This window comes from Echinops telfairi, unplaced genomic scaffold (assembly GCF_000313985.2).
Source record: "Echinops telfairi isolate 266 unplaced genomic scaffold, ASM31398v2 ScPeMD7_8;HRSCAF=38, whole genome shotgun sequence".
NCBI lineage: Eukaryota > Metazoa > Chordata > Mammalia > Afrosoricida > Tenrecidae > Echinops > Echinops telfairi.
Genome location: NW_022103905.1, coordinates 14,708,078 through 14,732,259, shown reverse-complemented (window position 1 = coordinate 14,732,259; position 24,182 = coordinate 14,708,078). Strand labels below are relative to the sequence as shown.

Here is a 24,182-nt window from a genome sequence, read left to right as displayed (position 1 = left end):
TGGGCCGTAGTTTGAGGACGCCTGGGGTAAAATTTCCCAATGAAATTTTTATAGGATTCCCTGCATTACTCTGAAAGAATAAATAAGCACATTGTCTTAAGGGGAAAAAAATTCCTTGGTTCAGTTTTTCTGGCCTTTTTCTCATCAATACAATTTTCAGTTTTCTTGAAACTTCTTCCTAATAATCCCCTATGATCAACCTATGTTCAAGAAAGTCTATGAAGATTACCCCTTTGGCATACCAAAAAATAGTCTCTCTAAAATTCTGAGCTGAACCCTTGTTTTGAGTTTAGTCCAGCAGAACCCTTTGGAAGCCACGGTTGTAATTCAGTTATTTTTGAAGGCACCCTAAAGACTAAGATAAGTGTATTACTGAGAGAATTTGCATCCATCCATCAATCACAGAGATGTTGAAACATGTTTTGTTTAGAATAAACCTCATGTGAGCTGTAGTCAATTTATATGGCCCTTCTAGGCATTAACTGCTTATGTGCTTTAATATAAATCTGGATTCTGTGGTTCTACACCTGTGGTTCTACACCTGTGCCTCCAGAATCCCATTGTGGAGGGCCTTCTCTACTGTACCAACAGACAGGATTAAGACTTGATTTTAGTAGAGGTTGTGGACCAAGGTTATACCTTTATCCTTGGAGGTGTTATTAGACTGCCTTAGAATAGAAGGTGTGGCTTAAGATACCATCCTTAATTTTCCTTGGGGGTTAATGTCAGATAAAAGAGAAGCCACCTCCATCAAAGCCATTCCTCAGTATATAAATCATATTAAATTCACAGCACTATTTGGAACAGCACGTCTCAAATCTCTGAAGTGGTGGAGACTACTAAGCCCAGATGCACAAGAAGCTGTGGCATGGAGACTCAGAGAAGCAGTGGCAAGACTGTGAGGTACATTGTCATCTGACCCAAGACTATGTACATGTGGGACATGGGCAGGCTGGCTTTCTGGTCCATGGAGGCAAAGACCAAAGCACCCTGTGACTGAGAGACTGAAAATCAGAGAGACTTGGCTGCTTGCTGAGGAGAGAGGTATTGCTGTGGATTAATGATAGTATCCTTTCTTTTGCTGATTCTGACTTATGACAACTTATTAACTTCCCTAATAAACCCCCTTAATTGTGAATGTTATCTGTGAGTTCTGTGTGTCCATTGCAACGAACTATCAAACCTAACATAGAAGAAGAGCGTCATGGGAGGAATGGTTGGTACCAGAATAAGTTAAGAAGGGTAGATTGTGGAGGCATGTCTGATCCCTATTTTGGAGCAGTAGGAGTCCAGAGGTCAGCTTTGGCCCTCATCTTGCTTATTGTGCATGTATGAATTGAAACTCTAATAGCAATACTTTATGATTTTCTCTTGTACATTCTTAAGAAACTTAGCTCTCAAGAACCTTAACTTGGTGTTGAAAATCTCTTAGTTATCTGGTGCTGCTATATAACAGAATGAATGGCCTTAAGCAAAATTATTTCCTCACACTTTAGGAGGCTAGAAGTCTGAAGTTAGAGCACTGGCTCAAGGTGAAAATTTTCTGTGTTGGATTCTGCTTCCTGCTTTTTCAGAGATCTCCAGGTGTCTTGACATTAATCTTCCGCTGGATCTAGGCGATTGTCAGTGCACTCCATTCCTGGCTCTTAATTTTGGTTGTAGTGAGATTCCTTCCTGATGTATTTACTTCTTGTGAGATACATGGTTTGACTGAAGCAAAGGTGCAATTTGAATGTGGAAGTAATGTGAATCAAGGCTGTGATTTTAAGATACATCCAACACGAATCCTGCCTCATTAACATAGAAATTAGGATTTATAACATATCACAATATGGAAGACAACCACATAATACCGAGAATCATGCCTTGGCCAAGTTGACATATACGTTTTTGGAGAACTCAATTTAATCCATGATAACATAAGATACAGGAAGAAATAGTGAGAAATTTGAGATTATTTATATTAAGTTTCTAATTGCATAGCATAGACTATTAATGCAATTTGGAGTTATAGGAAAAGTAAGTCTTTATGGTTTGTTGAGGAAATTATTATGGGACCAAGAGTTCCTAGGGAAAGGAATATGTTTCTTTGGATATCTGCTTGAAGTCATATACTTGATGTAGCATTTTTCTAGAATTTGTGTAACAGGTGGATAGGATATCCAAATGCTAATGAAAATAGGTTATATTTTCCACTTGATGTCTTTTATTCTGTGGAGAAACATGCACCTTTTTGCTCCTGTGCATATTTACAATCCCAAAACTCATAGGGGCAGTTCTATCCTGCCCTATAAGGCTGCTCTGTATCTGAATCGGCTTGATAGCAGTGAGTTTTGAGGTTTTTGAGCCTTCTATTTGAAATGCTGATGTATTTTTCCTTCACAGATAATGACCAGTTTTAATCATTTTTATAAACATAAAGATTAAAACTCACTTTCACTGATTTGGCTGTACCTAATTTTCTGTCCACTATAAATAATTGCGTGAAGAAAGTAACTCAGCATCAGGATTGGAGGAAAGTTTATTAACAACCTGGGAGGAGTTATTCAACCATTTGATAATGAGGATCAAGGACTGCCGCTTTCATTATGGATTGCAACTCATTATAAAAAATACTGAAATCCTGACAGCTGGACCAATGGATAACATCATGGTAAACCGAAAAGATTAAAGTTGTCAAGGATTTCATTTTACATGGATCCACATTCAATGCTGATGGAAGCAACAGTCAAGAAATCAAAGGACATATTGCACCGGGCAAATCTGCTGCATATGACCTCTTTAAATTGTTGAAGAGCAGTGATGTCACTTTGAGGACTAAGGTGCTCCTGACCCAAGCCATGGTATTTTTAACTGCTTCATATACATGTGAAAGTTGAACATTGACTAAGGAAGACTAAAGATGAATCGATGCATATGAATTATGGTGCTGGTGAAGAATACTGAAACTACTATGAACTGTCAGAAAACAAAGTTTGTCTTGGAAGAAGTGTAGCCAGAATGCTCGTTAGAAATGAGGAAGTCAAGTTTTCCCCCCACATACTTTGGACATATTATCAGGAGAAACTAGTCCCTGGAAAAGGATACCGTGTAGAGTCAGTGAAAAAGAAGACCCTTGATGAGATGAATTGACAATCGTGTTCTGCAACCGTGGAGTCAAACATCATAGGAAATGTCAAGCTAAGATTGTGAGGATGGCACAAGATGGCAGTGTTTTGTTGTGTTGTCCCTAGGCTCTCTATGAGTCAGAACCGACATTACAGAGCTTTACAGCAACAACTACTATATAAATAGTTACTGTCATCATTATTCATCTGTTAGTCTAAAACTTTTTAAGTATAGATCTTTAAAAGAGTGACTCTGATTTTAACTGTTACTACCATGTACTGACTACAAATACCAATTTAGAAATTGCTGTAAAATTGTTAAAGTACATCTTAAATTTCATACTACGTATTGCAAAATTACATTTTTTTGTTTTTGAAAATAAGGTTTGGTTCTTTTCTTTCAAAAATTAGATAATTCAAAAATGGCGGAACTATTTATGGAATGTGAAGAAGAAGAGCTGGAACCCTGGCAGAAGAAAGTAAAAGAAGTTGAAGATGATGACGACGATGAACCAATCTTCGTTGGGGAGATAACCAGTTCAAAACCAGCAATTTCAAGTAAGTCTTTTCTTTCAGTGAGGGAAAATTTTGAAAGACTGTTTCTGATGGAAAAACTTGTGGTTTGGCTTGTATGTCCTTGATGTTTTTGTACCTTTGTAATGTTGAGATGGGAAATTGGGTAGGAGATCAGAAGGTTAGGAATGGGGCTGCTGACTTGAAGGAAGTGAGAGGTTTAAATATTATATGAGAGAAAAGAAATGGGTTAAGAGTAGCTGGTAACGTTGGAAACCTTCCAAGACCAGAAATTATATTTTTGTGTGTGTGGAGTAATCTTGTTTATTTGCTCATTTTTCTTTCTTTCCCCCTAACATACAGACATGGAGAAAAGGTCAGGTATGAAATGTTTTGCTTAAAATGTCAGAATATGTGTTGGCTTTCAAAAAGTTTGTGGAAAAGTTGCATTATCTTTTAGTTGCATTTTCCATGAACTTTAAAAGACGTTTTCTATTAAATAAAGGAACCCTAGTGATGTAATGTGCTACTTGGTGGGGAACTGACTGCAAGATTTGCAGCTGGAAACCACCAGCCACATCTGTGGGAGAAAGTTGAGACTTTCTACTCTGGTAAAGTGACCTTCTCAGAAAACCCACAGGGGCTGTTCTACCTTGACCTGGGGTGTCGGCATGAGTCAGAATTGGCTCGATAGCAGTGAGTTTGACCTCTTTTTCCTTTTCTTTTTTGTATGTTAAATAGGTTTTTGGTAGTCTTTTCATCTGAGTTCTCACAACTATCTCATCATAGTGTCTTCGTGAGCATTACTACTGAATGTACAGACTATGAACCATTACAGTCTTTGACCCACATGCCAAAGGACTGTACTTTCTGGCCACATCGTCTTCTAAAAACGCCAGTTTATATTCCTGAAAGGATGGCATGGTAGGCAGTTTTTTTCCTGAAAGGCTGATATGGTATACAGCTATTGTGCATGGATGATATACTGGTCAGTATATTTTTTAAATGTCTGCCCAAATTGTGTAAGTTTACAGAGAAATAATTTATGAAAGCTCAGGGGACAGTGAGAAAACATCCTTTTCTATTTCTTTTACATGGCTTGTTTGTTATCAAAGAATGTAACTCTTTTTTTTCTTTTCTTATGGTAGTGCAGTGACTATGGCTCTCCTAGAAATAGTCTTTACTCTGATGTGGTAATGGACTTATGATTTAGACTGCTAAAACAGCAGTTTGAGCTTCCCAGCTGCTCCATGTGAGAAAGATGAAATTTGACGGCCTTGGTAACTCAGAGCAACAGTTCTGCTTAGTCTTGATGGCAATGATTTTTTTTAAAGATAATCTGTGGGATTCCCATACAGTGATTGGATGAGACTATGCACATAGGATGCTTGTGGCCCACTATGGGGATTGGATAGTTTAATGCAAATTAGGTGTTTGGAACCTGTGATGGTTAAGATTAATTGTCAATGAAATAACAATAATAATATATAATTGATTAAGGATTCACAAGGGTAGGAAGGTGGGGGAGGGAGGGGAAAAAAGAGCTGATACCAAGGGTCAAGTAGAAAGAAAATGTTTTGGAAATATTGATGGCAACATATGTACAAGAGTGTTTAATATAATTGAATTGTTATACAATTTGTAAGAGCCCCCAATAAATTGTTTAAAAAACAAAGCAAAAACAGTATCTATCAATATAATTAAGTCATGACTTTCAATGGGTTGTCATTTACCCCATTTTGTGATCTGATGTAAGTGTACCCCATTTTGTGATGTATTGTGAATCCTAATCTGATGCCGTAGTAGCTACAGCACTCAACTGCTAACCAGTAGTTTGGCTGTTTGAACTCATCATCCCCTATGAGAGCCATGGCAGTCTACTTCTATAAAGATCTACACTTTGGAAATACTGTGCAGTAGTTCTACTGTATCCTATACACCCACCACATATTGGTCTGGTCACTTTGGATAGAGTTGTCATGTTACTGATCAGGACTAAAGTTGAATGTATTTTGAATTCATCACCTTTCTGAAGAGCGTGATTCATGTCACTATCCTTAGTCCAATCACTACTCTTACAGTCAAACTGGTGTACACTGTGCTCAAGTAAGGGAGGGGAAATTCCCTTGAAGGTATGGTCTGCATCCAAATTGAGGGTGCTTCAGAAAGTTTTAGGGACATTTCATTATCTTTTAATTCTAAAATTTACAAGCTTTTTGAAGCCCCTTTGCATGAATGCTGTGGCAAAGTTGTGGATTCTGCTTCCAGTTCTTCATTCTCTGACCTCTAGTTCTAGAGCCAGTTAGCCTGTTGTCTGACTTGATTTGCCAGTTTCCATGCCTTTGTGAGCCAGCAGCCTATTAGCTGACCTGCCAATTTTGATTCATAAAACCACACAACCATATGAGTTTGAAGAAATATACAGCCTAATGTCTGATGTACAGATTGAAGATTTGCCAGCTTCCACCACTGTGTGAGCCGGATGGTGTGTGAGGTCTGTGAGACACTACCATATCACAGATGGGAGTGAGAGTACAGAGGGGAGGCACAGTAGTTGATATAAGAAATGATGAAGTGGTACAACATTTTGGAAAAGCTGGATATTTGAGACATCTTTAACCTCCTTCTCCTAGGACCCAGCTTTGTGTTGATCCTTATAAAAGAAAGTATTCATTATGAGTATTTTCCATATCAATGCTTAAAAGTATTAAACTAGTTTTGAAGTTTTCTGAAAACCTAATTCTTGTCTCTCTTCTCTCTAAACTTGTAATGATACTTTAGTCTTATCAGAAGGAGAGTGATTTAACCAGTTGAGTTCTCAGTACTGTTTCCATTGGTAGATTGATAATCTCTCATTGAGGTGCAAAGTGGAGTACTACTTCTATTATAAAAATAACTAGGCATGTTAGGGGGAGCCTTGGTGGCACCGTGCTTTGAATCTACTAGCTGCTCGTTATAACCTGTGGTACGTGTATCACTTACATTCTCCCCCTCTGGCATTTCTTGAAACATTTTTCTGTGTGTTGTATATGCTAGCGTTAGGGTGGAGGACTTGCGTAACTATATAAAGCCAGAAGGAAGTTTCTCTGAAACATTTAGCCAGGTTTATAGATTATTGTATGAGGTAGTACATCCTAAAGGAGTGATTGTGAAAAACCTTTGTCTCTTTGAAATGAGGATTTTAAGTATATTTAAAATGTCCTTTGTGTTACTGGGAAGATATGGTGGTTGAGAGTAGGGAATATTGACGTCAGTGACTTATAATCAATCATCATAATTATATTACCCTTGATGTGCTGCGTGTACATTTCATACAGTTTGTTTAGAACGTATGATCTGGTTTATAAGCTCTAAATAGTTCTTTTTCAGTAAGAAGTAATTCATGGTGGTAGAAATCCCATGACTATATTTCCTTTTGGGACTTTTATATTTATAAACAGTTGGACTGTGTAGTATCTTCCTGTATGTAGTCTCATACTACAGGTATGGTAGTGGTATTCTCCTGGTCCACTGATCCTGGAATTACTTTTTCCTGAAAAGCTCCTCTGGTTTCATAAATGGCCATTTATAAAACTGAAGAAGCTTTTCAAACCAAAAGTAAACCAAACCAATCTCCCCACCACTGAGTTAATGCCCACTCATAGTGACCCTATAGCAAAGGATAGAATTTCCAAGTTTCCAAACTCACCCGTATGAGTTTCCAAGACTAATCTTTACAGGAGTAGAAAGCCCCATCTTACTTCTATGCAGTGGCTGGTGGTTTCAAACTGCTGACCTTGCAGTTAGCAACCTAACATGTAACTACTATGCCTTCAAGGCTCCTCAAAGAAGCTGTAGAACTCTTACTTTCTCTCCCTGAGAACGAGAGTGAATCTGAGGAGTTGTGTGACAAAGATGCCTTACTGGAGCTTGCTACTTGTCTTGGGAAATCTGAAGCTTATTGCACTGATAGCATGACAGAGACGTAGTACCAAAAGATGATGAAGCAGTCCTTGTTATACTAGAAAGGGACCAACTGATGGCCTTGTTGACATCAAAGAAAGCAAAAGAGATTGTACAAAGAAGTCTCCTCCTTTGATAATGAGCTAACTTTAGCGGGATGCCAAAGTTTATTCACATTTGACCCATGAAGATCCTGAAGGTAGATTATATTTTTGATCTGCATTTATGGAAGAAATGTTGGAAATCATAAAGGACCAAATCTATATGTGACCCAGGAGTGCATAAGATGACAGCGTGGCCAGGAGATTCGAATGCAAAGTAAAAACTGGCAGCCTGCAACTGTAGAGGAGATAAAGACATTTGTTGCTGTGTATATACTGATAGGTAAATGCAGCTCTCGGAGAATGGGATATTACTGTCCAAAGGTCCCATATTTCACATTAGTTCCACACGAGAACTTAACGCTAAAACAAGATTCAGGAAACAGAACTTAACGCTGCAGTGACAATTCAAAAGCAGAACAACCTTGGTATTACTGAGTACCAGTATTCTTAATGGCTACCTAAAGCAATTTATTATATGTGCCTTCAAATGTCATGGCAGTTGACAAAAACATGGTGCCATCGTTCATCAATAAGCAGTACATGCATATGAAGCCTGCCAGGCACATGTACAAAGTTTGGCGCTTGACTGACTCACAACTGCCCTTTTAAGTCACATTGAAATCTATTCTGGGGAAAAAAGCATGAACAATGACTCATCTCTTTCCCTTGGTGAGAATGTTGTATTTGCACTGTATCGCTGATACAACCATTCTCATAGGACCATATTCTTCAACAGTTTCTTTTAGTGAAAACCATGAACAGCAAATTGTATGCACAGCACAAATAACTTGAAAGAGCCTACCAAGAATGCTGAGGAGGAAAGAAATTTCAGAGGGAAGAATCTGTTTTGTACAAAAGGTGTATGTCTACAGTAAAGTGGCAGGAGAATAAACCTGTGACAGTTTTGTTAATATTCCACAGTTCAAAGGACATCACTATTGTCAGAAGAAAGAACAAAGATAGTTCCTCAGGAATCCTTTGCCCAAGAGTTGTTCTAGAATACATCGCAATTAATGTGAGGAGTGGACTGCATTGACCAGAGGCAGGGAAGGTATGCAATAGGAGGATGGTGTCACCTGGTGGCATCAAGTACTGTATTTCCTTATTGACTTTGGAATTGTAAATAGTTTTGCAATGTGGAACTGTAACAAGGCAGATGTGACCTACTGTCCTTAAGGATCACTGTCTCTAGGCAGCTTTCTGTGGGCTGAGAAATCAAAAGAAATAGAAGACTTTCCTTTCTTGTCAAGAACAAGCCAGGAGTTTAGCAGGTGCTCTGACAGGTTGGAAATTACTTGTCAAGGGAACCAGAAGTCAATTCACTAAGAAGATGTAGGCTGGAAAAATTGTGTGTAGTCAGCGCAGGCCACCTTTACTCTGATTTATTCAAAAGGTTTCACTCCAAATTGTTAAGATATATTTTTCTTTCTTTCTCTTTTTTTAACCAAAAAATGTCTTTTGTTAAGATATATTTTTCTGTGCCTCATCCCACCCTTTCTACCACCAGAGTTCACGTGACATCAGTGTCCCACATCAGATTTATAAAAACCCATCATACTTCACCAAAGTTAAAAAAAGTAAAAAACAATGGTTCAGCATGCATTCTATAAGCAGAAACACATATCTACAAAATCTAAACAAAAAATAATTGGTGATAAAAGGATAAAATGATTTCATTGCTTTTCTATATGTAATCCCAAAATATTTTAGCATATGGAATATGAATTAATTGTTTATATAGAACTGTCATGGGGGGCAGGGCAAATTTGTGTTTCGTAGATCATCTCTACCAAAATACACTGTGGAGATAGTTCTTTGGTTTTAATAATTAATCTTTCTAGGAGAAAGCACTGTCTAGTGTTTGAGCAGCTATTTCTTTTGGAAATTTTCTGTAGTGCTTATTTATAGGACATTGGATTGCCATTATTCAAAAACAACCCTATCTTTTTTTCTGACTCTTTGTTGTCCCTTATTTAATAGGTGTTATACATTGAGCTGTGATATCCCTCACTGCCCCAGTAATGCTGTAAATCCAAATCCATGTCTGGGATAATAATTTCATTTGGAAATGGGTTTTTTTGTTGTTACGAGGTAAGATTAGTGTAGTCTGTGTTTTGGGTCTCTCATTTGAGACGTGAAAGAGATCAAGCGAGCAAGCCAGAAAAGCTACGTGGACATCTCTGAGGACCAGAAAAATGTTGAAGAGGAGCTCACACACCCAGAAAGCATTTCTCTAGAGCTGCTGACACCCTAGTTTTGGAATTACAGCCTTTTAAGTAATGAGAAAATGAATTTGTTTGTTTAATGCCAACTGTTTGTGGTATTTCTGTTAACAACAGCACTGGACAACTAGTGAGATCTGGTTCTTTCTTAGGAGACCCTGGGTGGTGCAGATAATTCTGTACTTGTCTGCCAATGGAAAGGGGGGCAGTTTGAACCCACCCAACAGTACAGCAGAAGAAAGACCTCCAATTTACCCCTGAAAGATCACAGCCATTGAAAACGCAATTGATCACAGTTCTACTCTGGTACATATAGCATTGCCATGACTCAAAATTGACTCAGTGGTGACAATTGTTTGGTTCTTCTTCTTTTTTTTTAATTTGATTTTTTTGTATGAAGTAGGAAAAAAAGTTTGTTTCATGAAATGTTTTCTTTGTTGTTTGTACTGTTTCCTGAGTAGCAATGGTTGGCAAATTCCTACTCTTCCAAATTTTAGTTCAGTTCCTAAATAAATCAGAAATTAGAGTTTACATGATACAAGAGTAAGGAATGGTAAATGGATTCAGGACATCATGCCATTCTCAGATTGACTTGTGATATAGTTGTCGATTTGTAATCCCCTAAATTATAAGGCATTTTGATAAATTCTTGGTTCAATTTAGTATGCATTCTCTGGTTATTTCCCTTTTGGAACTGGAGTAATTGTACAGACATCCAATTAGTTCCTTCACAATGAAACGTTCAGGCTTTTATGGATGTGAATGGAATATGGAGGCTGGAAAAAGTTGGGATTTCGTCTTAGAAAATCAAGTATATGTACAACCTTCTTTATTCAAGAAAGTAACTATTCTTTAATTACTGGGTATATGTAAATGCTTTCTTTTTTATATGTGAATGATTTTAGAAGAAATTTAGTTTGTATATTTCTTTGCCATTTAGAAGGTTTTGAATTTTATATTGAGTTTAGTATATCTTTAGAATTAGCTGTATTAGTTTATAATTAGCTTAAGTCAATGGTAATGTGCATATACTCCTTGAGAAACAAGTAATTATTTTCAATTCAATTATGTTAATAGGTATTTCACTCAAACAGTGGATATTAAAATAAATTTTATTTTTTATAGATATTTTGAACAGAGTTAACCCCAGCTCATACTCAAGGGGAATAAAGAATGGCGCACTTGGTCGAGGTATCTTTATACTATTTTAATTTTTAAATGAAGTATTTTATATAGTTGATTCTGTAGAAATTTACTCAACATGTTGTATAATTTTAAAATACAGGTGTTACTCCTGCATTCAAGCCTACAAATCAACACTTCACCAACCAAACATCAAATCCAGTGACTGCCTCACCAGTAAATTTTCAAATGGAGTCTCGATCTTCAGCTAGTTCTGTTATTGTTCAGCCTTTGTCTAAGCCTGTAAGTGTTTTAAAAATTTCAGTTATCCCAAGGATACATTTAATGTTACTTATCAATGGCAATCAATATTAGTTAAAACTTGCCCTATTATAGCTAGTTATTATTCCAGTAGAAGTATAATCCAGCCAATTGCCATCAAGTTGATTCCAACTCAAAGTGACTAAGTTATACTTTCTAGAGTTGGTTAGTTTTGTGCCAGCCACCACGGTCTTATGATTAACTCAAATTAATAAACACCAGCTTAAAGCGTGTTTAGGAACATTATATAAATAAAGTTAAAATTCTTCTATGATGTAAAAAGCTTCAGAAAAAGCTTAAATACATTACAAAGTGAAGTTATTATCTCTGAATACGTGATAGCTAAGAAACAAATTGGGATTAGATACCCCACTATGCTTAGCCCTAAGCTTAGACATTTAAAATCAGTACAGTCCTCTAGAGAACCACTAGCAAAAGCTTAAAACTTGACTTGGTGCTTCACATCCACCGAGAGGAGCTACTGTGTAATCAGTAAACCCCAGCATACCGTACCACCACGTGCTAATACAGTCTATATACACCCATCTTCAACAGACACTTAAAAGGAATAATAGTAAGCTAAATAATTAAAAACATAAAAACTTTAGGTCAAGGTGTTACCTATGTGATGGAGACTAATGGGCTACATTTTCTATACCCAGGACATTTAATGAAAGCCTTTATGAAATTAAAGACCAAAGGAGGCATTACTAGTAAGCCAAGAATAGCGTGCTTGGTTGAAATTGGCTGTGAAGCATGCACACACTGCCCATCACCCTCCTGAAGTATTTAAATATGTAAAACGTTATTAACTATTTTGTACATAATATGTATATGAGAGGACTTAAGTTGTAACTAGTAAGCATACTGGAAAGTGTGCTTGGACAACTCAGAATGTAGCTTATTTAAAGCATCTGGCTTAACTCTAGAAGATTTCAGCTATACTGACCATTTTGAACCATATCTTAGCCCAACAATATATAAACAAATACATTTCATTTCTAAACTAAAACACTTACCCCTTTAAACATATAGGTGATAGAAATTCTACTAGTTGAGCAATAGAGACAGTACTGCAAGGGAAAGATGAAAGATTTCACTCAAAGTAAAATACAGCAAAGATTAAAACTTCTACCTTTTGCATAATAAACTAACTACAATAAATTTGACAAAGAACTGCGGCCAAATACCCCCAAAACAGATGAGCTACCTATAAGCAATTTTAAAGAATCAATTAATCTTTGTTGCAAAATATTGAGTAGACTTATCGATAAGAGGTGAAAAGCCAACCGAGCCTGGTGCTAGCTGGTTGTCCAGCTAAGAATAATAGTTGAACCTAAAATTTACCAAAAGCTTAACAAATAATCCTTATGTAAATTTCAGATATAATTGAAAGAGGTACAGCTCTTTCAATTTTGGGTTCAACCTTTTTTTAGACAGTAAGCTTTATTGTATTCATAGTTGGCTTAAAAGCAACCATCAAGTAAGAAAGCATTTAAGCTTAACAAAAAAATCTTTAATTTACATAATATAAGCTAACTTCTAATTTTAAACTGGACTAATCTATTATCCTATAGAAACAGTACTGTTAATATAACTAACAAGGATTTTTTTCTCCTTGCACCAGCTTATATCTGAACCAATACTCAATGGTAGTTAAAAACTGAGTAATTTCACCTTAATAATATATTATTATTTTACTTGTAAATCTAACACAGGTGTGCATTTCTAAAGTAAAGATTAAAAAAAGGAAAAGGAACTCGGCAAACAAACTCTAATCCCTCTTGTTTACCAAAAATATCACCTCTACCTTTACTAGTATTAGTGGCACTGTCTGCCCAGTGACCCATGTTCAACGGCCGCAGTACTCTGACTGTGCAAAGGTGGCATAATCATTTGTTCTCTGAACATGGACTTGTATGAATGGCCACACGAGGATTTAACTGTCTTTTTATCAGTGAAATTGACCTCCCTGTGAAGAGGCGGGAATAAACCTGTAAGATGAGAAGGCCCAATGGAGCTTTGATGAACAGTTCACTAATAAAGGAACAATTCAAATGGTAAAAAATAATAGTTTCATGAATTGTTCATTTTGGTTGGGGTGACCACGGATCATAAATTAACCTCCAAATGATAATTTACGTAGACTAACCAGTCCAAGCTTCTAATCATTTATTGATCCAATTAATCGATCAACGGACCAAGATACACATAGGGTAACTTAGTGAATTTTTATGAGGTTGTAAATCTTTATGTGAGCAGATAGCCTCATTTTGCTTCCTTAGAGCAATTGGTGGGTTTTGAATCCTAGACTTTGTCAATAGCAGTCTAGCACTTAACCTGACAGCACCACCAGGGCTCCTTAGACATCTAAGCAAATGACAGAAAATTTTTATGAATAACTAGTACTCAGAATAATAACTGTAGGAACTAATTATATTCTCTGTTTGAAATATTTTAACAGGGATTTATTATGAACTCATCACGAGTTGTATCTAAAAATTCTTCTGAGTTACTGTTTGACTTGACCCAGGATACAGCAGTAGCACATTATCAAGGGGGACCAGCACTTTCTATAGCAGGTTGGTTCTAGCACTTTTTGTGAAAAATTAAAAGTAAAAAATTTTTAGGTAACAGTTGTACAATACTGCTTGATGTGATTGAACTTCAGAATGATGTGATATCAGTATCAACTCCCAACAAAATGGTTTTGAAAAAGAAAAAGAAACACCAGGTTGTATGAATGTGCCAGAATCCATTCCTGAGCTCTTCATTAATATTATAGACCACTTATTTAACTTAGCCTCATGAAAATTAATAAGTCATAAATACCCCCCCCCCAAAAAAAACTTTAATGAATATGTGAATTTGCAGGTAGAATTAACTTTCTGTTTTGAATCTCATGTCCTCACTTTAAGGTGTTCATGTATTATAAGGTGGAGTAGTGCTAATAGTCTAGGATGCCTTTCTTGTGTGATTTTATCCATTGCTTAAATAATAGTTTATTTCTAGTAAGTAATTGATCAGGCTCTGATTTGTTCTCAGTTGGAGCCACCCATGGGCTAAAAATTCTACTATTATTTCTGTGCTTCCATAAATACTGTTTTCTTTTTAAAAAGCATTAGTTTCTGTGCCCACTGATGTGAAAAATGTATGGTTATAGTCGATTTCTTAGTCTAGTATCTTTCTATTTCAATTAATGATTTAGAAGTGATAATTGAGTGGTGTTATAAAATGGCAGTACTACAGAAACAATGATTTATTCATAGTAAATACCCAATAAAGGAATAATGAAAGTAACTTGTAGAAGAAGAGGTAAGGTTCTTTGATTCTATACTATAACAGATAAATTGATGTGATAAGAAAAATTTTACTAAATTCCTTCTGATCAAGGTAATTATTCATCATAGGTGTGATAGAATTAAGTATTTAACTAAATAGAGGTACACATGAATTTTGTCAGTTTTTGGTTGTTCACTACAAATATGGCAAATCTACCAACTATTCCCAAATTTTATATAGTAACATTAATAACTGAAATATTTTTCCATTTTGATAATATTTGATTGTTATTCTCTTGGTATTGCCTACATGGTATAGGCAGTAACCAGTAGAAATGGAGAGAGTAGGTACTTGCTATAAATTGGATTTTGCAAAGCATGAGTTTTATTCAAAAAAAAAAAAGGGGAATTTTTGAAATTTATTTAGGGCAAAGGACAATGACTCCTAGTAATTTTCTACATGGTACTTCAGAGTGGGATTAGCTTGCACAGTAAATAAGATTAAACAGATTTAGATGATGTAGGTTTGTGTTCCGAAGAGTTTTGTAGCCTTTATCAAATCACCTTACCTCTGGTACAATTCAATTTTCCCCTGGTATGAAAATGAAAATTTAAAGTTTTTCTTATATAATATAATCATTCTTGCTCTACAGGTATTTTAGGGTATATTCCAGTTACTGTGGCCATACTTTGTACTGTCTGTAAGTTTATATATAAAGTTTTTGTGGAAATAGCTTGGAATGGGGCTGTATCTGACTGCCTCGGGCTTCCCTGTTGCCACAAGGCAGAGGTCAGGCATGCCTTTATCATCCATCTCTCTTTACCAATTCTGACCAATCCTACTTTTCTGCTGGGTTTGATAGTTTGTTGCAATGGCCACATAGAACTCACAGACAAAACTCAAAATTATGGGGGTTTATTTGGGAAGTTAGCAAGTTACCACAAGTCATGGTCAGTAAACAGTGAGGATACAGTCCTTAGTCTGCATTAGCTCCTCTCCTCAGCCAGCAGCCAAGTCTCTCTTTGGTCTTCAGCTTCTGAGCCAAGGGGTCTTTTTATGAATGACTGTGGCATTATCATTCAAGATTACTTATTTCTAATACATAGGTAATTTAATTTGAAGACACACATATTCACTGCCATGAATCAGTGCTGACTCATAGTGACCCCCTGTGGGTTTCTGAGTCTAACTGTTCAAGGGAATAGAAAGCTCGTTTTATCTCAAGGAGCTGCTGGTGGTTTCATACTCCCGACCATGTGGTTCGCAGCTCAACACTTAACAATTACACCACCAGGCCTCCATGAAGACATGAATTTTCCAGTAGATATTTTAACTTAATAGGAAGCTTCCTACGGGTCTAAGAACAAATAATGTAAGGTGGTTTGGGTTTTTTTTTGCCAACTTAAATGCACTGAAGTATCTAAAATTATTGAGGGTTCACTAAGTTCATGGGAAAAATATCAGTTATATTCTAATTCAGGTTTTTCAAAACCTTTTTCAAGCCTCTTGGTGTGTGCACATAATGAAGTTTGTGCAGTTTCTTTATATATCCCCTGAGGGACCTCATACTGTTGTCTTTGAGTTTATTGTGATCCATGATAATTTCATGTATGTCAGAATGGAACTGTGCTCCTTGGTGTTTTCAGTGGCTGGCTTTTCAGAAGTAGGCTACTAGGCCTATCTTTGGAGTCGCCTTTGGGTGACCCTGATACCTCCAGCCTTTCAGTTGGTAGCCAAATGTATTGCCCTTTTGCATCTGAATAGATACTTTTCATTCCTTTTTTCTTAAAGTTTTTCTTAAAGTTCGGGTGAAGGTTTACAAAGCAGACCAGTTTTCCATTTGTTTTTATTTGATATCACTGATTGCAATCTCCATAACGTAACATCAACCATCCTAGTTCTTTCTTGTATTTGTTTCATTCTTTATTCTCTGAATGCTTTCCTTTTGTAAATGCTACCCCTTTGATCTCAAGTGGTTGATTATTATAAGGTATGTGTACTTCTTGGGGTTACTGTTACTTCTATAAACCTGTGATTTGGCTGAAAATTATTCCATGGGAGTGAGTTCATGTCCAGATCTGAAGGATGACAAAGGGACATAGTCTCAGAAATTGTATCAGCCTCTATCAGACCAATATACCTGACTTCTTTAGTGATTTTGAATTTTGTTCCACATTTCTCTCCCATTCTATTTCTAATGTGATCCCTCTGAAAGCAGTTGGTAGTGCTACCCAGGGATCATCTAGTTCTTCTGATCTTGAAGTTGTGGAGACTGATACTTGTGTGGACTATTAGTCCATTGGACTAACCGTTATCATGTGTCTTTGATGCATTTTCCTCTTATTTCCTCCAGACAAGAAGATAGCAATACGTGCATCTTAAGTAGCTGCACACAAGTTTTTGTCATCCTAGTTGCTGTTTAGCCAAATAGGGTATGGAACCTTGTGTGGTCTGTTAGGCCAATTGAATTTAATATCTTCTGAAATTATGGTCTCAAGCTCCCAGGCCCATGGACTTGTTCCCTCAAAGCGTTTGGTTGTTTTAAAGAATTATTTCTTCATGGAAGAAGCATGTAAGCTTGTGTGATGCAAAAATGACAATAACAAAATCCAAATATGACAATAACAAAATCCAAATATGATGAAGGGAAGAGTATCAGAGCTTACATTGTGAACACCTAATTTGTAGAAGGCTATGAAGGACAGTGGGAACCCCAAACCCATTTGCAGAATATCTAGTTAGAGTAAGCCTCTTGCAGACCTCCTCTAGCCCCAAACAAGGAACTCAAACAGCTTTATTATCAGACGGAGATAATTGTAAAATTGATTATGCTGGATCGAACTTTATATTTGGTCAGTTGACCTGCCTTTTAAGCCACCCTGAATTTGTTCTAAGCTCAAGTATTTCTTATTTGTTCCCATGACAAAAATTTCTTCCTTGGCTTTTAAAATATTGATGATGGTCTTGTCTTTCTTACTCATTATTTTTATTTTAAAATTTATTATTATTATTACTTTATATTTACCCCCCCAAAGGAATTACTCTTTATTCTTCATTGTGATATAACAATTGATATTACCTTTAATTTAGTTGCAAAATATTTTTACTTAGTTTTAAATGTAAGGCAACCTATGTAGCAGTTGAAAGCAATGCTTTATGGCAAAATATTTTAAAATATCTTCTTATTTAAATCTTTGTAGGTATAAATGAAAGTTCCTTTTTATCAAAGCGCCCCTCTACTTGTGAAGTAAATAGTGCTATCTCAAAAAAGCCTAAACCTAGTGAAGGTGTTTCGGGAACAAGTTCTTCAGCCACATTTTCTTCGATAAATTCCAATTCACTGACATCTCCTCAGGAAGTGCCATCAAAAGGTAAATATGAAATCTGCCTTATGAAAAAAATGTTATTTATACATAAATTATAGAAATTGTGGTAAATTTTTAAAATGACTAGTGGTTATATGAGGTTATAAAACAAATTAGAATCATAAATATCCTGAATTTCTTTTAGGTATCAACACCTCACCAAATCAATCTAAAACTGCAACGCCTTTTCCAAAAGCTTGTCCAAAGTGCAACATTCATTTTAATCTTCTGGATCCTTTGAGAAATCACATGAAGGTAAAACTTTTTCAGAATTTAGTTTTTAAAAAGTTTGCAAATCTCTGAAAATGTTAAAATGGTTTACAATAATGGCTGGTTTGTCCAGATATTTAGATAAGAAATCTTAAATTAGTATTTTTATAAAACTTAAGTCATAATATATATTCAAATTGATTATCCTTATACAAGATAAAAAATTCCTCTGAATCATCGAATTAGAAAAATGAAGGTTCACATGCATTATAATGTATGCTTATCATGTTTTTGTTTAAATGAAAATAATGTATTATTTACAGATGATACCATTCCTTATACTTATAAAATGAGCTTCTATTTTTTTCAAATTTCACTTATAACTTAAAAATGCCAATTAGTATCCACTTAAAACGTTTAAGTAGATAACACAGAATCCTGCTCTGTGCCTGTGTGAAGATGGTGTTTGTTCTCTTTGCATGCCCAGGTGGCGGCGGATAGGAGACAAACAAAAAGGCAATTTAGATTACACGAGGAAGTGGAAGGAGAAGAACAGTACAAAGACAAAGAAGTAGATGAGGAAAAGTTCTTGCTATCTCTTTAACAGATGGGCTTTTTTCTTCTTTTAAACAGTAGGGGGAAAATGAGCTTTTGGAATAACCCAAATACAATTTCTTTATTAATGTACAAAACTATATTTGCTCTATCTCTGCTGCAAGTTTTCAAAGTGTGGCCTTTGATAATTGAACTTTTTGTTTTGATCTTATGTGAGAATAATTTGGTACAAATGCTCTTACTTTTCCTGTCAGTCTAGTATTTGGATGACACATCTATTATTTTTGCCTTGCATTATAAATGGAGAGAATGTAAAACCTGAGTTCTTTATTATCTTTAATTAATATAAAAAGAAAAATATTTTTATTAGTTTGGTTTGTATCCTCTAGTTTTTTTTCTGCATAAACAAGGAAACTTGGATGTCTTTTGCTAATTTGTGTTCAAGTTGTAGTACATGGAATATATTTTTTCTGTATATGAAAAAAGTGGAAATCTTTTTATAAGATTTTATTTATTGTAATATGCTTTATTATTCATATTAGAAACAACTAACACTTCAATGTAATGTTTTTATAATACAAGATTGTATAGCATTTCAAAAGAGCTGTATCTATAGTAGGTTATGGAATATTTTGGAACAAAATTGATTCAAATTATAAATATTTGAATAATTTATTAGATATGTTTCTATCATAAAGAAATCTAAAAAAAGAGTCACTAAATCTAGAAGGGGGTTAAAGTTAGAGGATTTTTGTCAAGTAGATGATACATTTTTTACATTTCAGTTACATTTTGAATGATAAAAAGATTTCCATTATGAAAAAGTGTTCCAGTTAGATTAGTTGTATACAATTTTTTGCCTTTAAGTCGATGATGATCACAACATGTTCTTGGAATGACATATTTGAAACAAAAATCAAATATCTTAGACTAAGTGTATTAAGCTACGTTCACATGTCAGACAGCATTGAACTTTAAGTATATTATATCATTTAATCCTTAGAAAGTTATTAAAGATATTTTTCTTGTTGATTTACAGCTGATTCTTTTTCATAAATGGAATTCAAGGATCAATTCCTTTGATAAAACTCATCTTCTCTCAACTGCTGTTTTCCTTGTTGAAAAGTGCATGTAATTTTTTTCCTAAATACTGGCAATTAACAATTGATATTTGAAGTTCAACCCCCCCACCGTATATATTAGCACCAGCAATAATGAAGTTCTTAGGTTTAAAACTGATTAAAGAAATCAAAGATCAGACATGTAGGAAGACTTACTATTAAGATGTCAATTCTTTCATGGTTGTAAAACACATTACCAATTAAGATCTCAGGAAATTGGTTTAAGATTGGCAAACTGATTCTAAAGTTATATGAGAATGTCATAGAATTGTCAAAAGTACTGAAGAAGAATAGCATTGGAGGACTGACACTCCCCATTTTATGAGTTTCTTTAAAGATAATAGTGATCAGGACCGTGTGGTATTAGTGAAAAAATTGATTAGTGGAACAGATTAGAAAGTCTAGGAAGAGACTTAGGCAAAAATAATTAACTAATTTTGACAAAAGAGCAAAACCAATTCAATGGAATAATAATAGTCTTTTTAACAAATGCTCCCCGAACATCTGGAGATAGCACACACGCACACATACAATTTATATATATTGATGATATGTGTGCCATCAAGTTAATTCTGACTCATAGTGACCTTATACCCCCTACATCCCAAAGCAGTACTAGGGCTCTTTAGTGACAGTGATAGGGTTTTGTGTCAACTTGAGTGCAACAGATTCTCGGTGGGTTTGGCAGTTAAGATGTGTTTTAATTCTCCATGATATCTAACATAATGTAATATCCCCTTGATGAGGTCAGCTATGAGCAGCCAATCAAAAGGAAGTTTCCTTGGGGGTGTAGCCTTCTTCTAATATAAAGTTTGTTTGCTTTATGCTGAGCCTGGATCCTACATTTGGCACACCATCGGACCATAGTTCTTTGGATATCAGCCAGTGACCTGTTGTATTGCCTGCAGATCCTTGGAGTCAGCAGCAGTCTCTCATCTTACCTATTGACCTTGGATGCATTCCCTCTCTAAAGCCAAAATACTACTGTCTGACGTGCTGATCTTGTGTCCATTAGCTCCTGCACCTACAGAGACATCTCTAGTTTTGATATACGAGGGTGTACCCCAATAAAAACCAGATGTGATGTGCATTTGGAGTTGGTTCTACCAGGTCAGACCGTTAATCAAGCTTTCTATATAGAGGTTCTGAAAAGATTGTGTAACAGTATGCTACAAAAAAGGCCGGATTTGTGGAAGAGAAGGGACTGGTTTTGCCACCATGACAATATACCTGCTTATGCAGCTATCTCAGTGCACCAGTTTCTAGAAAAAAAACAGCATGCCTCTCTTGCTGACCTTACTCTGTGCAACTTCTTTTTGTTTCTGTGAATAAAGAGGGACAAGAAAAGACAGCAATTTGACAACCTAGAAGAGGTGAAGAAAAAAAGGGAGGTGTACTGTCAGCCATCCAAACAGATGAGTTTGAAAAATGTTTCCCAAGAATGGAATCACAGATTTGGACAAATGTATTCAGTGTAATGGAGAGTACTTTGAAGGTGATAAGGTTGTTTTGTAAAAAAATTTAAATATATAGCTTTGAAGAAGAATTCCGGTTTTGGGGGGTACACCAGCCACTTCCTTGATATAAAGCTCTCTCTGTACAGCATATTGACCTATTTAAGCTTCACTGCTTTGCTTCTCTAGAGAACATTGACCGTATAGTAGAGAGTGAAGCTTTGTGGGTATATAACACCAGGTCTTTTCTCCTGCATAACAGCTAGGTAGGTTCAAATCACCATTCTTTCAGTGAGCATTTAACTACTATATTACCAAGACTTTGAATCTAGACATAGTTTTTTTTTTTTTCTAGGCATAGTTTTAACATATTTCAGAAAAAGAACTCAAAATGGATCATAAGTAGATATGAAGCTATATATTATCTTTTAGTATGTAGCATGAGAAAACCTTAGTGGCCCTGGGTTTGTTTTTGACTTTGTTTGTTTGTTTGTTTTATTTTTGCGTGTGTTTTTTACTTTTTAAGATATTAAAATACATAAAAGGAAAAAGTAAGTTGAATTTCATTAAAATGAAAAACTTTCGCTCTACAAAAGACACTGTTCAGAGAAAAAAAGATAAGTCACTGAGGGAGAAGAGATCTGTTAAAACATAGCTGCTAAAGGAGACTTGTATTTAAAATATACAAAACAACCCAATTACAAAATAGAGACATTTGAGCAGAAATCTCACCAAGTAAGATACATTTAAAAAAAAAATTCAACATCACAAGTCATTAAAACTAAAACTGGCTTTAGAGTTGATTCTGAGCCATAGCAGATTCTGAGCCATTGTCACTCCAAACCAAACTCATTGCCGTGGGATTGATTCTGACTCATAGGACAGAGTAGAAATGTCCCTGTGCATTTCTGAGAATATAAAGCTTGAGAGTAGTAAAATGCCTCTTCTGTATTCTGTGGAGCAGCTGGCAGTTTCAAACTGTTGACCTAAGCTACCAGGGCTTCTCTGTGTGACCTTAGTGAATTTAAATGAAAACAACAATGACAGAACACGACATACCTATTAGAAAGCCTAAACTCTAAAATACTGGCGGTATCAAATGTTGGAGTGGAAGTGGAGCAACAGAGACTCTTATTTGTTGCTAGTTGGGATGTGAAATGGTAAAGCTACTATGGAAGCCAGTCTGGCAGTTTTTTAAAAGCTAAATATAGGCTTACCATTTGATCCAGCAATTGCAGTCTTAGCTATTTACCCAGAAGAGATGAAGGTTATGGGTTATATTTTAAAATGCTACATGGAAATTTGAAATTGCATGTATTCATTATCTGTGTGTGTTTAGGATATGGAGTTTTATAGTTATCAATCAGATCTAGCTTATTAATTGTAGTATTCAGTGTATTGTCTTAATTAGTGCTCTCTATTTTACCTCTCTGGGTTTAAATATCCCTGGATACACAGAACTCACAGAAAAAAATTCATGAGTAAAGGGTTTATTAAGGAAGTTAAGTCGTAAAGCCAGTGAAATGCTCAGGGATGAGTTGTTTATTAGGACACATGAGATTCTGTCAAGTCATCTAATAAATGCCCACTAATAAAGTGGGATGTGACTCTGCTGTAAGCCTTAACTTGAAGTCATTCAGCTTAAGCTCCGTGGGTTAGCAAGCCCAGCTTCCCGAGTTAAGTACACAGAGCAGTGGTTCTCAAACTATGGGTCAAGACCCCTTTGGGGGTTGAATGACTCTTTCACAGGTGTTGTGACTCCTTTTGGCGGGGATGGGGTGGGGGTCGAATAACCCTTTCACAGGGGTCGCCTGATACATAACAGTAACAAAATGACAGTTATGAAGTAGCAACAAAAATAATTTTATGGTTCGGGGGTCAACATAATATGAGGAACTGTATTAAAGGGTCGTGGCATTCAGAAGGTTGAGAACCTCTGGCCCAGAGACACCCCATTTCAGTAAGCCTCAGCCCCAAAGACACATAGGTCCACTTGTGTGGGTCAGCAAGCCCATCTACCCCTATTAAATGCTCAAAGGCATGCCACTTCCAAGCCAGCTTCCTGCACAAAGCAATCTGCCATCTGTTCTCCATGGGAGATATGTTTCATGCTTTGACTCCTGGTTCTGCTGCTGCTTCTTTGATGGTTTAACTGTCACCTGGATCCAGGAGGTTCATAATCCTTCCAGAGGATTAAGCTCCATGTAATGAGATCCCTCCTCCTGCTTCTCTGAGGACTCTAGTTCTGGGCTCCATGTTATAGAGGCTGATCTTCCCATTATACACTGGATTAATTGTTCCCATGTCTTCACTTTTCTTTTTTCTGCTTTACACCAGTTGGAGACCAATAATTATACTTTAGAGCTTTCAAGTTTGCAATCACTGCTCACCAAAGTAGCATACAGAACATTGTCTTTGTGGGCCGTTATGCCAGTTGGTCTTTTTGTCCCCCGAGACTCCAAGCCCAGCATCTTATTCTTTTGAGGGATTATGGCTAAGTTATTTTTCATAACTTTGCACATTCTGTTCCTTTGTATTTATGAATATGTGTGCAACATAGATAAATAAACATGGAGCTACCCTCTGTTGAACCTATATATGTTTATTCATGGATATAGCCCCATTCCCATTCAGCGTACATGTCTATCCATGCATCTCCTCATTGATGTCAGTTATTATAGGATTGCCTTTAATTCTCCTCATAGTGTCTTTCTCTGTCTATATTATTTCTTGCTGAATTCTCTGTAACCTTTTACTTTCTTTTTTTTTTTAATTTAATAAATCGTTTTATTGGGGGCTTTTACAGCCCTTATAACAATCCATACATCAGTTGTATCAAGCACATTTGTACATATGTTGCCATC

General features: G+C 35.9%; 1 protein-coding gene across 4 annotated transcripts in view; it reads left to right on the top strand.

The window, feature by feature from the left end:
* ZNF280D (zinc finger protein 280D) overlaps positions 1 to 24,182 on the top strand; it is a 116,025-nt gene that overhangs the window by 18,254 nt on the left and 73,589 nt on the right. For 2 of the 4 annotated variants that reach the window (XM_045286495.1, XM_045286491.1), the window contains exons 1-7: positions 811 to 1,044; positions 3,519 to 3,665; positions 11,014 to 11,079; positions 11,174 to 11,313; positions 13,796 to 13,913; positions 17,814 to 17,984; positions 18,124 to 18,233. In XM_045286495.1, the coding sequence (XP_045142430.1) occupies positions 3,530 to 3,665; positions 11,014 to 11,079; positions 11,174 to 11,313; positions 13,796 to 13,913; positions 17,814 to 17,984; positions 18,124 to 18,233 (741 nt within the window). In that variant the 5' untranslated portion in view covers positions 811 to 1,044; positions 3,519 to 3,529. Of the gene's footprint in view, positions 1 to 810; positions 1,045 to 3,518; positions 3,666 to 11,013; positions 11,080 to 11,173; positions 11,314 to 13,795; positions 13,914 to 17,813; positions 17,985 to 18,123; positions 18,234 to 24,182 lie in introns of those variants that run through there. The other 2 variants (XM_045286493.1, XM_045286494.1) reach the window with 2 other exon arrangements.